This window comes from Pinus tabuliformis, chromosome J (assembly GCF_031772625.1).
Source record: "Pinus tabuliformis cultivar Carrire ecotype Pingquan chromosome J, CPIR1, whole genome shotgun sequence".
Classification (NCBI taxonomy): Eukaryota; Viridiplantae; Streptophyta; class Pinopsida; order Pinales; family Pinaceae; genus Pinus; species Pinus tabuliformis.
The window spans coordinates 915,963,049-915,982,608 of record NC_142295.1 but is presented as its reverse complement, the minus strand read 5'-3'; the positions used below and the strand labels follow the sequence as shown (position 1 = coordinate 915,982,608).

Sequence of the window (19,560 nt, the reverse complement as noted above, 5' to 3'; positions counted from 1 at the left end):
ACTTGATGATGATGAAGATATGGACTCGTTAATGATGTAGATTCCTTGATGATGGTGATAATATGGACTTGGTGATGATGTAGACTACTTAATGATGATGAAGATATGGACTCAGTGATGATGTGAGGATGAAGATATGGACTCAGTGATGATGTGATGATGAAGATATGGACTCGGTGATAACATAGACTCCTTGATGATGTAGACTCCTTGATGATGATGATGATGATGATGTGGACTCGTTGATGATATAGACTCCTTGATGATGATGAAGATATGGACTCGGTAATAATGTAGGCTCCTTGATGATGATGATGATGTGGACTCGTTTATGATGTAGACTTCTTGATGACGATGATGTGGACTCATTGATGATGTAAACTCCTTGATGATGATGATGATGATATGGACTCCTTGATGACTTGGACTTTGTGAACTCTTTGTTGATAATGAGAAACTCCTTAATGATGATGTGAACTCTTTGATGATGATGTGGATTCCTTGATGACGTGGACTCCTTGATTATGTGATGCGATTAACTCGATCTAAGAAGGCTAAGATCAAGAGGGAGTTGACACACTCTCAAAAGATAAGTATTATCTTGATTGTTTCATTATGAGTCTCTTGGCTTGCTTGGTTGTTCTTGTTCTTCCATAGCCTCCTCGTGAGGATTGCAAGTACATAATGAAGACTGCCAAGGTGTGGCAAATCATTGGAAATGATGGAAGAACAATGTGACAAGAAGACTCGTGATAGGATCTGTACTCAAAGGGAGCAAACAAGATCAACCTAATTGAAGAACGAAGATGGCTAGAAGTTTTTTAAAGACCAATGTTGATCTAAATATGCTAAAGATGAGCCTGTGATTTTTCTGCTATGTAGAGGATTTCTGTGTAAGAGGGAGTTGCTTTTGTAAAGGCATGAGCCTAGTGATATCTTTGGCACAATGGACTGCAAGTCCATCGACATCTCCCTGATGAATGATTTGAAGAAGCTGCAAGACTCTGATATTGACTTGGTTGATTCTCTGATTGGTTCGTTGATTTATCTGATGATGTTTGTTTCCGCTGAAGCCACTTGTTATCTATTGGATTCGATTATGGTCTGTTGGATTCTACTATGGTTGTTGATGCCTACTTCTGTGAGAAGCCACTTGTTATTTACCGGATTCGATTATGATTTGTTGGTGTCTGAGAAAAGCCATTTATTATCTGTTGGATTCGACTATGGATATTGATATTCACTTTTGTGGTTGTTGATGATTCCTTCTGTGAGAAGCCACTTTTGAAGTCTATGATTATCTGTTGATAGTTGTTGATGTTTGCTTTTGAGAGAAACCTCGGTTGAAGCTAGATGAACAATCGAATGTTGTTTGCTTAAATGTTTGAGATCCACCATGGCTATATTTCTGACATTGAGCTGGTTGTCGATGTTTACATGAAGAAACTGGAATGAATGAGAATCCCCTTGAAGGAGCATTGATTACATAGCATCCTAAATCTTCCTTAGGCTGCAGCTATGAGACCAATGGATTGGTCGGGAAGATTGTACCTCCCGTAGGCTATGTGCTATGAGACCTTGTGGTCTGGGAGATGTATTGATTTGACTATTCCTCCTGTAGGTTGTGTGTTGTGTGACCTTCTGGTCCAGGAGATGTATCGATTTGATGATTCCACCTATAGGTCGAGTGTTGTGAGACCTTGTGGTCAGGGAGCTGTATTGATTTGGTAATTCCTCCCTTAGGTTGTGTGTTGTGATACCTTGTGGTCGAGGAGATGCATCGAGATGAGTTGGATGCTATGTATCTTTCCTTCTGATGATACAGATGATCTCTTCCTTGGGTTGGGGGCTATGAGAACTATGATTGGTCGAGGAGATTGATCCTAAGAGAGAGAGAGAGATAGATTTGTATTTGTGATCTCTTCCTTAGGTCGTGGGCTATGAGAACTATGATTGGTAGGGAAGATTGATCTTGAAAGAGAATCAAAAGTACCTCCGTGGCTAAGAGGGAGTGTTGGAAAATATGGTAGCCATGGTTGGTATTTTCATCTTTGGAAAAAAAATGGGAAATTTAAATTTTTAAATTTGCCTCCAAATTTATTTCAAGTCGGCCTCATGATGGTTTAGGTCAGTTGGGCCCCTAAGAGGCACCCATTTGACCCCCAATTGAAGGTTATATAAAGGAGATCATTTCTCCTCATTTGGACACATCAATTTTTGTCTCATGCATCTCTGATCCAACGAAATTACAGGAGGTCCGAAATTTCAGGAGGAGGCCGAAATTCTAGGGAGGACCGAAATTTCAGGAACTTGGATTTTGACATGGCACTTGATCATGATTTTGGTTACTGGTTTGGATATTATTCTACTATTTGTTATTTATGATGCATTGATGAATCTAGAAACTCTCTCTCTCATAGCGAAGAGTTTCCCCTTGTGGGTTTTTCCATGGTTGTGCCTAATTTTTTGTCTCTTGTCTTATTGTCTCATGGTTTCTTGATGTTTTTCTACTGCTCTTTCATGCTTATAATGAATTTTCTTAATATTGTTTTAATGATGTAAAATTCTAATGCTAATAATTATTATGTGTGAGAAAATTGTTCTAAGCATTGCCCTAGATAAATCCAATAAAAATAAGGGAGTAAGCCTTGAGAACTTGAAAGACTTAACTAGACAAGAGCCAATTGGGAGCTCGACGGAGGGCTTTCGATACAACATAGGAACAAGACACAGGTTGACGAGTTGACGAGCTGATGAGATAAGAGTTGACGTGCTAAGGAGAGGGCACGTAAAAATTATGTTTCTGAGGAGAGTTTAAACTTTCTAAATTTAGTAAGTTACCTCGCAATTTCCTAAGGAGCAAACATAAACCTTGGAAACGCAAACATGAGGACAACACAGGCTGAGGATTATATGTAAGCCCTGAGGACGTGGGTTGTGGATGAAAACTCCACTAAAAACCCTAAGGATGCAAGCTATAGATGAAACCCTGCTTGAAACCTTAAGGATGTGGGTTGTGGACAAAACCCTGAGGACACAAACAAATTCCTAATTTCCTCTTCAACAAGTGATGCTTGTAGGCATGGCCACCCAGCTAGGGATCACAGTTGGAGTCCATAGTTATACCAGCAAGCATAAAAGGTGTCAAGAACTTTATGACAAACAACGCTTCATCATCCATCACTCTAAGCCAAGTGATACAGATTGAACTCTTTAATATGGGAATCTACCATTTCAATGGACTTTTTGTCACAAAAATTGCCATCATTGTTGTTGTTCCTTCCAAGAATTAACAAGCAAAATTTGTCCTTGATGACAATATTGAAATTGTTGCACATCAGTGGCAACAAAATTTTTCCATCATAGCAAAGCTTCTCTACACACGTGCATCTATGCAAAGGCAATGACTTTGTATTTGTATGTGTTTTAATACACTACATAATAAGAATCTAGTTGACTTAGTTAATCATCAAGTCCATCTGAGTGTCGTTGGGGAGAATCTCCAAATTGAGAGGAATCTAAATTCAACAACAAAATTTCCCCTACATGACTCAATTTTAAGTTTGGATTACTTCCAAATAGTCTTGTTGAATATGAATCTGTCATGTTAGAATAAAGGAAGTTGAAGCTTGCATCAAATGAGCAATATTGGTCAATTGTCCATCCATAGTCGCAATTTTTCCAATGGGACTCGTACTTCAAATAGTTCAATGCACATTGCAAATTGTTCTCCATTTTGTTCTTTGTCCATGAACAAATCTTTACCATAAACTATATACAAACTCCAAAAACTATGTGCAAAACAATGCCCTAAAACCTAAATATGCTACAATAGGATAGTACTAACAAAATTAGTGTAACCATAACAACAAGCTACCACAAGCTCAGAATAACATACACAATCACTAATTATTTATGGTGCGTCGGATATTTAAGCTAACTCGGGTAGAAATAAATTTGGGTAGAACAAACTCAACTTTGCATTTTCATTAATTGGATAGAAGGTACAGTGAGACATGAACAGTATGAAGTTTGATTCAACAATAAAGAATGAGCCAATTATAACTCATCAAACCCTTTACAGTCGTAGGGCAAGGTATAAATAATCTACAAAGGGAATACGAAGTGTTTTAATTACCATTTGTTCATATTCTTTTAAGTCACCTAACACGATGACATGGGACAAGGAGGACACAAAAATGAGTATCCAACAAGTGACATGACGACCCCCAAAACAAGACACATCATATATATAAAATGAATTTCACGTAAAAAATGAAATATAGACAAAGATTCAATTTAGAAATTAAAATATTTACATGATGGTGATACAAATTCAATCATATATACAACTAGTACTACAACAATGATGATAAATGGACAAAAACAAAAGAAATTAAAACCATAAACTGCAATTTTCTCATTAAGTCATCAAAATCAAAATTTATTACACAATATTGATTCATTGAGTCACTACTACTATCAGTGGGAATGCCAATGGCAAATAAAAAACAAGGTAGATACTAGAAACATAGATCAAGATGGAAGAATCTCATAGCTCATGATTGTCAATAGTTCCCCATGTCATTAACATCCCTGACACTGCTCTCTCCTCCATGATCCTCTACATCCAATCTAATCTCTGCATCTATTGGTGGGGAGGATGACCCCTCAAGAGAATCACCATCATCAAAAGTGACCGGTTCTAGCACTAGTTCATTAAGATCCAAGTTGGTAAATGCCAACTCAACACTATTGTCCAAACCCATATCATCAGGGAACACATCCCACATCTTTGTCTTTCCCTTCAACCACTCATCCATCTACCTATAAATAAGACAAAGGGTGTGCACATACACCATTATCTCTACCTTAATGGTTAAAGTGCTCAAGCTTGGTTTTCAAACTATACAGATTCCCATATGTGCTCCAATTCCTCTCACAACAAGAGGATGAATTAACCTGAGACATGATCCTGATGGCTAACTGCCATACAAGAGGGCACGTTCCCCAACAAGAATAGGGCTTCTTAGCCCCCTATCTCTAATCACAACATAGCCTCCAATAGACTGCTTGTGATATGAAAAACATACAGATTGCCGTAAGAAAAACAGATTGTTGTAGCAAAAATTTTAAAATATGGATGGCAAATCCACTTACCAGCACTTCGAATCTCCTCTAACACTCATTACTCTTCCTTACTTGCACTCCAAATCCTCCCACAGCTCCAAAAACTCAGCTGAATAAGTGATACAAACTTACAAAGGCAGAAACAGGTTTTCAAGCATGCAGGGGTCACTTTTCCGTGAACACGTGTTCAAAAATCGTGACACATGTGTGACTGGTGTCCAACACGAGTTTGACTGGTGTCCGACATGAGTTTGACTCGTGTCCTGCATACAACTCATATCAGACGTGTGTCATGCCAGTGTTGTCTCTAACACAACGTGACACAATGATTTATGGCTTTCCACGTGTACGCTACTAAGTTATTCATCTGCACCAATGGGCTTCCATTGTTTTGTGATGTGTCTTGTTTTGTTTTGTCATATCTCAAACATATAATGGCATGACAATTTGGGCAAAGCAACCTTAACTCTGAATTTTTCATTAATGGGATAGAATTGTACAGCAAGATATGAATAGCACGAAGCTTGCTACAACAATAAAAAGTGAGCCAACAACCATCCCATCAATCCCTATATAATCTTATGGCAAGGTATAAATAATCCATCAACACCTGTATAATCTTATGGAAAGGTATAAATAATCCATCAACACCTGTATAATCTTATGGCAAGGTATAAATAATCCAACTAAGGGAATACTAAGTTTTCCAATTCCCATCTGTTCATATGCTCTAAATTACAGTGTACAAAAATTTCGGAAAAGGAAGAGACATAGAGGTAGACCATTTGTCTTTATTGTTGACTTTCCACATGCAAGCTACGAAGTTGTCCATCTGTCGTTATTATTGGTTCTCCACATGCAAGCGACTGAGTTATCCATCTGCACCAATAAACTTGTGTTTTATTATGTGTATCTGCAAAGTGTCCACCTCAAGGTTGCGCAACAATGTTAGTGCAGCCAAACTTGCTGACTGTGCGACCGGGTCACAGAACCCAAGCTATACACCTATGAATATTATCATATCCATAACGCAATACCAATTTGCCACTCTGATCCACACCAAAGTTGTCCCCTACGATGTGCATGCCACACTGATGATTTTGTGCCACTCTGGACCTCTGATTCAGCAAACAAGTATGTGCTTCCTTAGACAAATTCTCAAGTGAACTTCTCATTAGTGCGACTTCTTCAGTCCTGGACTTAGAGGCATACTTGTCATTGTTGACTGGGTTACCTGAGATTAGTTTTGCATTTTTTAATATTCCTACATAAGACAGCTCGATTGTGTTGTGTTGATAGTTAGTATTCGTGCTTAGAGCTTTCAGCCCATACAAATATTGATAGAAAATAATCTACACCTGCCATGATTTCATTTTCATGGAATTGGAATGGCATAAAGAAAACAAATATAAAAAAATAAACATGGAAAATCTACTTTCTTATGTCTCATTGGTGATGTCTGGGCTTAAGGAGAAACACAAATGTTTAGGGCATGAATATACTGAAGTAAATTGCTCACTTCCAGGCTTTGGAGAACGGTTAGAAGTAGACTGAGGATGGCCATCCAAGCTCATATTTTGAAGCAATTTAGTGAAACTGCTAGCTGAGTCAGAGAAGCTGAATGTCTCCTGGTCCTCCATCAATTTTCTGAAGGAACTATAGTCCATCCCACCTAACAAAACAACAAACAATGTGAAAATGGCGAAAATGGAAGCGAGCGAGGAAGGTAAACCCTCCGAATTCCGCCAAATTGTCACAGTCTGAAAATACAACATGAACCCTGGGATTGAATTGGGTATTACACTACAATTGGTAATCCTTCACCATCGCAATGATTTGACTACATTTCCACGGATCCAAACACACTATGAAACATCGTTATACGAATAAATTCCGTACCTGTTGTTAGGCGAGAAGCAACAGTTGTTGAAGCAGGTAACAACTTGAGATAAATCTCAATGCCTAGACTTCTACGTCGCTGTGAATTGCTCCACTACCTGTGAAATGAATATGTCACAAAGGACTGACCCGAATCGTCTAACATACCGCTAACTCGGTCATGATGAGCCTTTCCCGATCTTGACATCCCTCTCAACTGTTGCCAAATTTGCAAGTAAAAATCATTTTAGGCAACTTTAATCTCTCCTTTTAATCGCTCCTTCAATCACTGGAATGAGCTAGCACTGATCCTCCTGCGGTTCCCGCTCATTCGTGGCCTGCTGTACGAAATCGGTGGGCCAGGAAATAATAGGTAAAAGTAAAAAATATATATATATACAAGAAACCCTTTTCCATCGCATGAATCGATTTCGAGTTTCAGCTCTTGGCGCCATGGTCGTTATGATGTATAATTATTAAAAAGAAAATATAAATATATATGTATTTATTTTTATTTTATTTTTGGGGTTAATGAAGATTGGGGAATATATATATGAATAATTTATATTAGTATTTAGATTGATTTTAATGAGGTCTATAAGGTTGAATAGTCTAAGTGACCAAGAGAATAATAGCACTAATTCATTTTCACATTTTTTTTGATGTGGGATCTTGTGCTATAGATTTTGATTAGAATGTTAGCAATCTGATTGACCTTATCCTCATCAAATAGATGGTGCATGTTGTCGACCTTTAGACTACTTCATACTAAATGTGAATATCCTCGTAGGCTACACATTCCATGACAAAGTGTCATTTCATCTCCACTACACCCTTATTGCAGAATATGCAAGTTCTCTCTTCTCAAACTTCCTTGGGTACCCTCCACCTACTAGTCTCACATCTAAGGTGATGTGGTCCCACCCCCAGTTGTGCAAGTAACAACCTTCTCTTTCCTTTAATAGTTGCCCCTAAATATGTTTTCTCACCATGGTCTCAAGTTGGGTTAAACTCTTTGATGTAATATGCTTGTTTGCGCCCATTGTGATTGGTCCACTTGGTGGTCCTAAATTTTTCGAACAAGAAATTTTTTATTTCATCATTGGTGTTAGGACATTCATGTAGTTTGATACTCCGTTTACTCAAATATTGTCAAATATATTATGCAATTAGATCAAGTTTGATTTTGTCAAAATCAATAGGATATAGGTATTAAATAATATATAAAAACTATCATAGTTGAAGAATGTTGATTATCAAAATTCTTGAACATTTTCATTGTTTTCACACTAAGTAAACCACATGGGATGCATTTTGAGAATAACATTGTTCAATGAGTATAAACCAAATATTGATGCTAACAAATGTTTCCTAATGTGTGAGGTTGAGAGCATTACATAACTTAAGTGCACTATGTTTGTCTTTATTTGAAATTACTTTCAAGAGCCAAAGGAGGAAATCATTTGCTAAGGAGAGGAAAAGAAGACTACTTGCTAACACCAAAAAGCCTATCTGACATATTGCCATCCTTTCTTTCATGAGTTGGACACGCCCATGCTTATCCTTAAATCAAGTCAAGTACATTATGTAAATGGCTCGTGGCTCAACAATGGAAAGGCCGAGCAAAATTACATCAATATATCAATGCATTATCATCACATCCTTTAATATCAATGGTAATAATATTCCCCAAGTGAAGGGAGTAGAATTGAAGAAGAAGAGGCCCAATGCTTCAAATATCTCAAACATGTAAGGGACTTGAACATTGTTTGAAATGAGCTTCTAAATAAAAGCTCAATTACTAGTGAAAAGGAAGCATATTGTCCATGGTATTTGGTATAATTAGAAAGACTAATGTCATTGAATATGATTCTCTATAATGTGATAGTGGGTAGAAGTTGAACATAGCAAAAAACATTTAGTTAAAAAACCAATTATCAAATCCCTTGGTAAATGCAAGGTGATCCACCAATAATTAAAATGGGTATCAAGGCACTAATACCATCTTTCACGGTGTTAATAAATGGGTTGATGTTAAACATCTAAAGGTACTATTCAATCAAGGATGAATTATCATAATCCACCACCAAATGAAAGGAAATTTTCCAATAAGAAAAGTGGGCACTAACGTACGTAGGCTCTAAACCAACGACACAAAGTAAATATGTCATGGTTGATAGACAATAGTCCATTCGAAGTAAGACAACGACAAATCCCTTGAACCAATGCATGGCAATAAGAATATTGATGAATGATTAAGACAAACTATCAAATCAAGATATTGACCAAACATGGGAGGGTCATGTAAGACTTCATTTGATGTTGAGCATATACAGATGCCAATTTGGGTAGCAACAATTAACAAAAAGAAACCTTACAATAATGACTTAACCAAGGTCGAAATGGGGATAGAAGGGAGAGTGAGCTATAGATAAAACTCAATTTTAATAAAGTAGCGTGGTTGACAAAATTCAATGACCACAATAACAAGGTGGAAGGACACACGTTGGTGATTCAAGAACATGATCTAACCAAGGGAAACCTCAACAACTACCAGAAAGATTTGAAGGAACATTACTCATAGTGGAAAATTCATACTTGTAATAATTATTTTCTTTCCCCTGCCCCAAACCCCCCTAATTTTTTGTTCTTTAATATTAAATTTTTGGAATATTTTCATCTTGGCTAGAAACAATGAAAGAATCACTTGAGAAGGTGGGTGTTCATGTTGCAAGAAAATGGTCTCCCAAGTGCACGAAGGAACATGTGGTCAAAAGCAAGTAAGTCAATGGATACATATCATTCAATGAGCACTTAAGCCCATGCCTTCCCTCTAGTGGAAATGGTTTGTACGCATATAGTGAAAATAATGTGCAACAACAAACAACTAAATAAAGGGGTGGGAGCCCCTATGGGATTTCCAAAGAGTGGAGAATGAAGCTTAGACTGCAATCTCAAGCTACAAGTGTTCTGTTATGAAACCAGCTCACAAAAAGATAGAAAAGAGAGATCCACGCCTTAGAATTCAGCCTCTTCGAGGGGGCAACCTCCTTTACATTACATGAATGAACAATTCTTGGATGATACAAATGACAAAACCTCCTTTCTATATATAGGAGTCTAAGGAGTCACAATATAATCCAGCCGACCAAACAATAATAATATAAAGCCACAAAAATAACAATAGAGGGATTCTATGGGGCACAGAAATAACAATATGGGGGTAATAGGGGCACAACAATATAAATAGGGGGTATAACTACAATAGTAATGGGGTAATCACTAGTATTATAGGGACCCAACATGCCCCTCTCCTTCAAAAAAGTGTTGTCCTCAACGCTTGAGCAGTTCTGGATACTTCTGCATAAAATTCTCATCCTCCCATGTGGAATCTTCAGCGGATAAGTTCTTCCACTTGATAAGATACTCTGAAATTGATCGATTTCGTAGCTGTCGAGTTCTTGTTTCTGTGATTGCTTCTGGTTCCAATATAATTTTTCCTTCCTCGTCAAGTTCTGGCAATATTGTTTGAATTGGGAGCTTGTCACCTATAACCTTCTTTAAACATGAAACATGGAAAACTGGGTGCAATCGAGAAGCTGCAGGAAGCTCCAATTTGTATGCCATAGTACCAATCTTTTCCAACACCTTGTACGGACCATAATACTTTGGTGATAATTTATTATCCTTCTTAGCTTGCTTTAGGGACATTTGCTTATATGGTTGTAGCCGTAGGAATACCCAATCACCTACATCAAAACTTCTTTCACTGCGATGTTGATCTGCCTGTTGTTTCATTCTATTTTGTGCCAACACGAGGTTATCCTTTAAGAGTTGGAGGACTTGTTGTTGATGTTCGATGTGATGTTCCACTGCCTGAACCTTAGAATTTTCTCTTAAATATGATGTGATGGATGGTGGTTGATACCCATAAAGTGCCATAAATGGGGTCATTTTTGTTGCTGTATGGAAGGAAGTGTTATACCACCATTCAGCTAGAGGCAACCATTTGACCCATTGTGTCTGTTTATCAGATACAAAGCAACGAAGATATCCTTCCAAACATTTGTTTACTATCTCAGTTTGCCCATCAGATTGAGGATGATAAGATGAGCTATGAGCTAACTGAGTACCAAGACAAGAAAATAATTCTGTCCAAAAATTTCCAGTGAAAATGGGATCTCTGTCACTTACAATAATCTTTGGGTTTCCATGTAGCTTTTGAACTGTTTCCATAAATGCAGTAGAAACTGTACTGGCTTTAAATGGATGTGATAATGCACAAAAGTGTGCATACTTGGTAAGTCTGTCAACTACCACCATGATGACACTCTTTCCCTCAGACTTGGGTAAACCTGTGATAAAATCCATTGAAACCTCCTCCCAACGTTGGCTTGGAATGGATAAAGGTTGTAATAGACCTGGTGTCTTAATTGTTTCAACTTTATTTTGCTGGCAAACCAAACATTCTGCCACAAACTTTTGAATATCTGATTTAAGGCCATCCCAAAAAAATTCCTTCTTAACCCTGTGGTAAGTTTTTAAAAATCCTGAGTGCCCTCCTAAGGGAGAAGTGTGCAATTCCATAAGAATCTTTTGTTTTAGCTGGGAATTCTTACAGAGGTATAAGCGATCTTTGTACCATAACGAATCATTTTGCCAGCTAAATGTATCAGAAGTACTGGAATCTTGTTGTAGCTTTTGAATAAGTGCCCACACTTCTTCGTCATTCTTCCATTCCTCCCTTGCTTCGTTTATCCAATCTGGTTGGATAATAGAAATGGCACACAACAATGCTTCCACATCCTCATCCTTTCTTGAGAGTGCATCTGCCACCACATTTTGCTTCCCTTTTTTGTAGATGATTTCAAAGTCATAACCCAACATCTTTGTGACCCACTTTTGTTGCTCTTCAGAGGATAATCTTTGTTCTAAAAAGTATTTAAGGCTATCATGATCCGTTTTTACCTTGAAGTGTCTTCCCATTAGGTAGGGTCGCCATTTCTTAAGTGCATGGAGTATTGCCAACATTTCCTTCTCATAAATAGCTTTGTTTAAAAACTTTCCCTTGATTGGACGACTTTCAAAAGCAATGGGTCTTTCATCTTGCATTAGAACAGCACCAATTCCATTTCCTGAAGCATCACATTCCACAATAAAGGTTTTTGTGAAGTCCGGCGTAGCTAAGACCGGTGCTTGGCACATTGCCTCTTTAAGATGTTCAAAGGCCTTTGTTGCTTCCGAAGTCCATGAAAATGAATCTTTCTTCAATAATGTTGTTAGAGGTGCTGCTATTCTCCCATAATTCTTAACAAACTTGCGATAATACCCTGTCAACCCAAGAAATCCTCGCAGATGCTTTATGGATGTGGGGATTTTCCATTCCTTAATGGCTTTAATTTTGCTAGGGTCTACCTTAACTCCTTCATGAGATACAATATGACCCAAATATTCCACCTCCTGGACTCCAAAGAAACATTTGGATCTTTTTGCATATAATTGTTTCTCCTCCAATAGTTGTAACACCCTGTCAACATGTTCAACATGATCCTTCCAAGACTTGCTGTAGATTAGTATATCATCAAAAAATACTAACACAAATTTTCTAAGGAATGGTTTGAAAATTGAATTCATCAAACCTTGAAATGTTGAAGGTGCATTGGTAAGGCCAAAAGGCATGACCAAAAATTCATAATGACCCTCATGAGTTCTAAATGCTGTTTTCGGAATGTCTTCAATCTTCATTCTAATTTGATGATATCCTGAACGAAGATCCAACTTGGTGAAGTAAATTGATCCATGCAATTCATCCAGTAATTCATCAATAACAGGAATGGGGAACTTATCTTTAATAGTGAGCTTGTTGAGCTCCCTATAATCTGGACACATGCGCCATGATCCATCCTTCTTGTGCACCAATACTACTGGAGCTGAGAAAGAACTTTGACTCGGTTGAATTATACCAGCCTCTAGCATTTCTGCAACCATACGTTCAATTTCACTTTTTTGGACATATGGATATCTGTACGGCCTGATGTTTGGAGGAACACTTCCTGGAATCAGATGAATAGCATGATCATGATCACGCATAGGTGGGAGACCTTTGGGAGTCTCAAATACCTTGGAATGATTGTCCAGGACTTTTTGGAGATCTGGAGAAATAGATGATTCCAATGTGGAAACATCTAGCGAACATAATTGTGCAATTACACCTCTTTGCTCCTTTTTTAGAAGCTTTGTCATGCCATTAGAGCTGATTATCTTTCCTGGTTTCCCTGCAATACCCCTTAATTCAACTTCCTTTCCTTCCACAGAAAATTTCATGAAAAGTTCTTGAAAATTAAAAGCTATTGTACCCAAGGATTGTAGCCATTGGACTCCTAGTACAACATCAGCACCTCCCATTGGAATGGAAAGCATTGGGCTAGTCAATACATATTCTCCCATGGATAGCTTGATATTATGGCACTTTCCAGAACAATTTATTGTTCCTCCATTTGCAATCATCACTTGACACTCTGGTGCTGGATATAGGAAGCAATTCAATTCTTTTGCTACCCTACAATGAATAAAATTGTGGGTGCTTCCTGAATCAATCAACACTATTACCTTTTTCTTCTTGATTTGTCCTTCTATCTTGATGGTTTGAGGAGTGGTAATTCCTGCCAATGCATTACAAGATATGGTCGGATTTATTTGTTCTTCATCTAGGCTTTGTTCCTGGAATATATCCTCTTCTTTTGACCTTTCTTGCTCCTTTTCTTCTTCCTCTTCACAATCTATGTAGAATAATTTCTTCTCAGCACACTTATGACCTTTTGTGTATTTGCTATCACAATTGTAACAAAGCCCTTTTGCTCTTTTTTCTTCCAATTGTTGTGGTGTCAACCTTGTAGGTTGTGGAAGACTATGGGCAACAAAACTTCCGTCTTTATAGTTGTGAACGGTATGCTTCCTAGTTGCCATAATTTTGCTTTCCATTTTTCTTGCTAACCTGAATGCCTTCTCTAATGAATCAGGTTCCCAAAGGCGCACATCATGTTGGATATTATCCTTTAAAGACCCTATGAACACATCAATCCTATGCTCCTCTGGAATATCTTTTACCCTTATGTTCAACTTTTGGAACTCCTCAATGTGCTCCATTATTGAACCCTTTTGTTTGAGACTTATCAATTGGCTAAAAAAAGTGTTGCTTTTTGTATCCTCATAATGTGCTATCAATTCTTCCGTAAAAATTGCCCAAGTGATAAATTGTTTACGAGAACAAAGCCATTGATACCATACAAACTGATTTGGTTCCAAATATAAAGTTGCCATACGTACCTTTTGTGTGTTTTGCACATTATTGAGATCGAAGAATTGCTCCATCTGTAATATCCATGTGGCGGGATCCTTGCCATCAAACTTCCTCACATCGATTTTTGGAACATGGTGAGTCTTCGATCCAACATTAGAGTCTATGGAATCATGATTAACATTTCTTTTATTCTCATCATGAGTTTCATTTAGTACCCTTTCACCCTTAGGGACGATTTCTTGTAGCAACTTATTCATATTTATCTTCAATTCGTCCATGTCTGTCTTCAAGTCTGTCTTCAAGTCTATCTTCAAGTCATCCATCTTAGCTTCTACATCTTTCTTTAGACCATCCATCTTAGATTCTGTTCCCTTTTGTGCAAGGGACAGTTGTTTCACTTGGTCTTGTAATTTTGATATATCATGTTGCATTTCTTCCTCTTCTTCATGAGTCATGCTAGAGCTTTCAGGTCCCTTACTAGGTGTTTGCATTTTCTTTCCTCGGGGCATCAGTTACCGATAATAATGCTTTACTATGCCCTTTGAATTCCTTCAAACCAAGCTTATGCAAAAATAAAAAATAAAAACTACACACCTTTTTTTTACTTTGTAGAAGCCTGATATTGAATCTGATGTATGTCTGTAATTTCGGATCATCTAATTCTGAAATTGCTACCTGCAGTAGCCTTCTGCGTCCTCTTTCCAATGCCACAAGTCTGAGCCAAATTGGATTCTCCAAGGAAGAGTTATGTGAAATCTCCCACAGTGACTTGCTTTTAGACTGGTTCAGTAGAGCGAATTTGTACGACGTGCCACGAGTCCCTGTTTCAACTTTTGAATCTGAAACACATATATAAGAAACTACAGTCCGTCCTCTTTCTGTACCTTTTTACGAAATTTCAATCCGATCCTCAGAGAGAGAGTTATGACGATTTTCCCCAGGTCACCTGTTTTGAATGTAATTCAGGAGTCTGCAAAAAGGCCAACTTCCTCAGATCATATCTCCGAAAATATCGCGCGAAAAGCTCTGAAATTCGGACCCAAGGTTCAACTCCAATTCTTCTCAAATGGGTTTTTTTTGCGACTTCTGAAACGTCACAGAAAAAAAGTTATAGCGAAAATGCCACGATGACCTGTTTGGAGCAGCGAAACCCTAGAATCCAAAGCTCTGATACCAAATGTTATGAAACCAGCTCACAAAAAGATAGAAAAGAGAGATCCACGCCTTAGAATTCAGCCTCTTCGAGGGGGCAACCTCCTTTACATTACATGAATGAACAATTCTTGGATGATACAAATGACAAAACCTCCTTTCTATATATAGGAGTCTAAGGAGTCACAATATAATCCAGCCGACCAAACAATAATAATATAAAGCCACAAAAATAACAATAGAGGGATTCTATGGGGCACAGAAATAACAATATGGGGGTAATAGGGGCACAACAATATAAATAGGGGGTATAACTACAATAGTAATGGGGTAATCACTAGTATTATAGGGACCCAACATGTTCTTTGCCATATGGAAATTTATCAATATGGGCATTATTCACTAAGGAGGTGTTAATTTAGAGAAACCCATCATAATAATGGTCTATTGTAGGAAATGTAGGCAAAGAAGTAGAAGGGGATGAAGCACCAACATAGAGTAGGAGGAATCTTATGACACATTTAGGTAGAAAAACACTAGAATGCACTTTTATAGAGGGAAAACTTAATCATATATGCTAGTTTAGGAATATAACAATGAAATCCAATCTAAGGCCTTGCACCCACAAAACAACAACTACAAAATCTTATCATATTCCATGCTTGTTATTAAATCCTTGAAAGTATTTTCAACCTTAAATTATTTGACAACATCCTAAATTGTGGCAAAATCAATAATCTCACTTATGGTAAGGGGGGTTAAGATGTATTGTTCCAAACTAGATGTGGCAAGGAAAGAGTCTTGGAAATTATCAACATCACTAAGAAGGGTGGAGACTATAAGTTTGACAATAGTTCTATCCAATTCAAAGGCAGTCAAGGCCTTAAGAAACTCTTCATTAGTGAGGAAGATCAATTCCATAGCGATAGATGGATTGCAAAATCTTGATGAATAAGGAAAATAAGCTAAACGTGGTTCTCCATGTGACAAGGCACTTGACAAGTCTCTTGGCCTGAATCTAAAGGCATATGGTTAATACGAGAAAACATTGAAGAGAAAGGGGATGAGCCATAGAATATATTGGTTGTGATGGAGCATAGATTCCCTCGAACAATGACAAGTATGTCTAAATACTCAAGCCAACATATCATCGCCTAACAAAACAACAAAGAATGTGAAAGAGGTGAAAATGCAAGTGGGTGAGCAAGGTACAAGTGTACATTTGATGCATAATATCCATAATGCCCAAAGTTTTGAAATTTGTTGTTTTAATTGAACTCGTGATCTTCACACGTACGATTTAAATGTTAATGTCAACTAATCACACTATATCAATTCATTGCCATGTGCTAATGCTTGTAGCATCCTAGCATTACATTATAACAACATCGACATACTAGCCTACAATGTATCAATGCTCGACTTCTTTATCTCTAATGCGCACAAATTTCACTTCTATACAAACATATTAAAGTACATAATTAATTAAAACATAATGTTAGTCTAGTAGGATGTTAATATAGAAGATAGAGCAATATATATATATATATATATATACACATTTAAACCTCCGTAGATGTAGAGCCTTTGTATGTGTCAGGGAAGGTGTTTGACCTTCCAAATTTTATTTCCCTCCACCATTAAAAGGCTTTAACACCATGTCCTACAAGTCAAATGACAAAAAAAAAAAAAAAAACTTAATAACTAACTTTCACATAGATGTGCTCATTATTTAAGAATTTGAACAATCATGCTTTATTTAAATTAAGGACAATAAGATGATTTCATTTTTTTAATGCTAGAGTTCTAAATATTTAATCTTGTTGGATTGTGGAAATTCTATATGTGTGTATGTGTGTGTAGTCGTTTGGGTTTAATTGGGGTGGCTAGGAGAAATGTTGTTATCCTCCCCAACCCAGGTTCAATCCTTGCATGTGACATGTTGAGCTCATAATGATTATTTCTTGTAACAACTTCAAACCTTATTGTTTGAATTGTCCCACAAGGACCAAAGTATGTATATTCCCCTTATATGCATGTGTGTGTGTGTGTTTTGAGATATAGTTTATTTGCTTAATTTTATTTTATTTTTTGTTAGAGGATCGACAACTATGCTAGTTTCGTACTCGCGTGATATGGGATCGATTCTAACCGCTACCACTATAACCCCTTGGTGCCTACATATGCCCCATCTGCCGATGTGGATAAGTCAATGGATTTGAACCTTGGATATCTTGGTAAATAACACTTCACCTTCACGACATTTGCCAATTGTAATGTGCCCCCCCAAGGGTAATTTATTTGCTTAATGTTATTTCTGAATAGCCCTATTGGATTATCAAAATTTATTAGAAATAGCTCTCATTTTCCATGTTAGGGAAGATCCATGTAATCTGCACAGTAGGATGTGTTCCATTATGTTTAACAAACTACATAATATTGTATAATCCATTATGGTTAGCACACATAGGACAAAGGCCCACAATCTCCTTAGCCTAGGTCCCCATTCTTTAAGCCTCATCTCCTACCACAAGGCTAAGGGAGGCTTCTTGTGAGATGCTTCAACCAACCCACTGCAAGATTAATGCCTTATAATAGGGTATAATTGGTTGAAGGGAGGAGTTCTTACTATTGTTCTATTGGCTTAAATGTACAAATTTGCATTGTAAAGTTAACTAAACCAACCTAAAAGAACACTAAAACTTAATGATTTTTGGCAAATAAATAATGTAAATTAGTATACTTTAATTATGCTAACTAGAAAAATAATTAATTATGCAATTTAGTACCTGGTTAGATGGATTTCTGCACAATTGTGCTTATTTTCTTGTTGAACAGGGCTACAAATATGCAAATAAAATCCTCTAACATCAAGGAAAAGACTCAAAATTTTAATTAGATATGGGATATAAGTAATCAATTTTGGTCTACTAAAAATATCTAAAGACTCAATCCAACATATCATCACCTAACAAAACAACAAAGAATGTGAAAGAGTTGAAAATGCAAGTGGGTGAGCAAGGTACAAGTGTACATTTGATGCATAATACCCATAATGCCCAAATTTTGGAAAGGTGTTGTTTTAATCGAACTCATGATCTTCACACATACGATCTAAATGCTAATGTTGACTAATGACCCTTGGTCAATTCATTGTCGTGTGTTAATGCTTGTAGCATCCTAGCATTACGATATAACAACCTTGACATACTAGCCTACAATGTATCTTTGTTCAACTTCTTTATCTCTAATGTGCACAACTTTCACTACTATACAAACATATTAAAGTAGATAATTAATAAAAACATAATATTAGTCTAGTAAGATGTTTTTTTTTCTTAAGCAAGAGACGATCCTTCTATTGACTTCGATAAGAAAATAAATTACAAAGGTTACAACAAGCATGCAAAGGTGCAAACCCCAACAAAGGAAGAGGGAAAAATACACAACGTGCTCGAAAAACCCGCCCATAGGCAAACTAAAACCAAGGCCAAGATAGCCCTAGAACCTTAAGCATGCACGTGGACCCCAAAGTTAGCCACCGTTGATCTATCTCCTTTTTATCCGGCGGACTAAAACCAAAACGCGCGGAGCAGTAGCCCGCGGAAAAACCCCTAAACTGCTCGACCAACGCTGGTCGTCGATCTTCTCCCTCTGATCCTACGGCTAGTATCCATATCGCGCGGCTTAAAAGCACGATAAATACCACGCGATGAGGGTGGTATTCCTTTCCCGTCCCCTGCCACGTGCTGCTCACTGAGTGGCATCGCTGGCTTTCCATGTAAACCATCTTTTGTTTTGAGGGCGCCCGATGAAGGTGGTAAACCATAAGCAGTTTTGACCTTCCGGACCCACAAACTTGCACGACAAACTGTGGCCGTTGATCTCCCCCCTCCAGATCTGACGGCCACTATCAACATCGCGTTGCCGATAAGCCCGAGGAATACTCACAATGAGGGCAGTATTCTCTCTTCTTCCCCTGCCACGCATCGCTTTGCTAAGTGGCATCGCTTACCATCCGGGAAAACCGCTTCCGGGTCAAGGGGCGCCCGATGCGGGTGGTTTCTCTCAAGCAGTTTTTGATTCTGGTTCCCTGATCC

At 37.6% G+C, this 19,560-nt stretch overlaps 1 protein-coding gene across 2 annotated transcripts in view; it reads right to left on the bottom strand.

Moving 5' to 3' along the window:
* Positions 1 to 7,418, bottom strand: part of LOC149229731 (Spc97 / Spc98 family of spindle pole body (SBP) component) — a 273,676-nt gene extending 266,258 nt beyond the window's left edge. The window contains exons 1-2 of one of the 2 annotated variants that reach the window (XM_089378718.1): positions 7,030 to 7,418; positions 6,650 to 6,802 (exon numbers count right to left, since the gene is read on the bottom strand). In XM_089378718.1, coding sequence (XP_089234844.1) covers positions 6,650 to 6,797 — 148 coding nt within the window. In that variant the 5' untranslated portion in view covers positions 6,798 to 6,802; positions 7,030 to 7,418. The remainder of the gene's footprint in view (positions 1 to 6,649; positions 6,803 to 7,029) is intronic. The other variant, XM_089378717.1, reaches the window with a different exon arrangement.
* Positions 7,419 to 19,560: the final 12,142 nt, after the last annotated feature.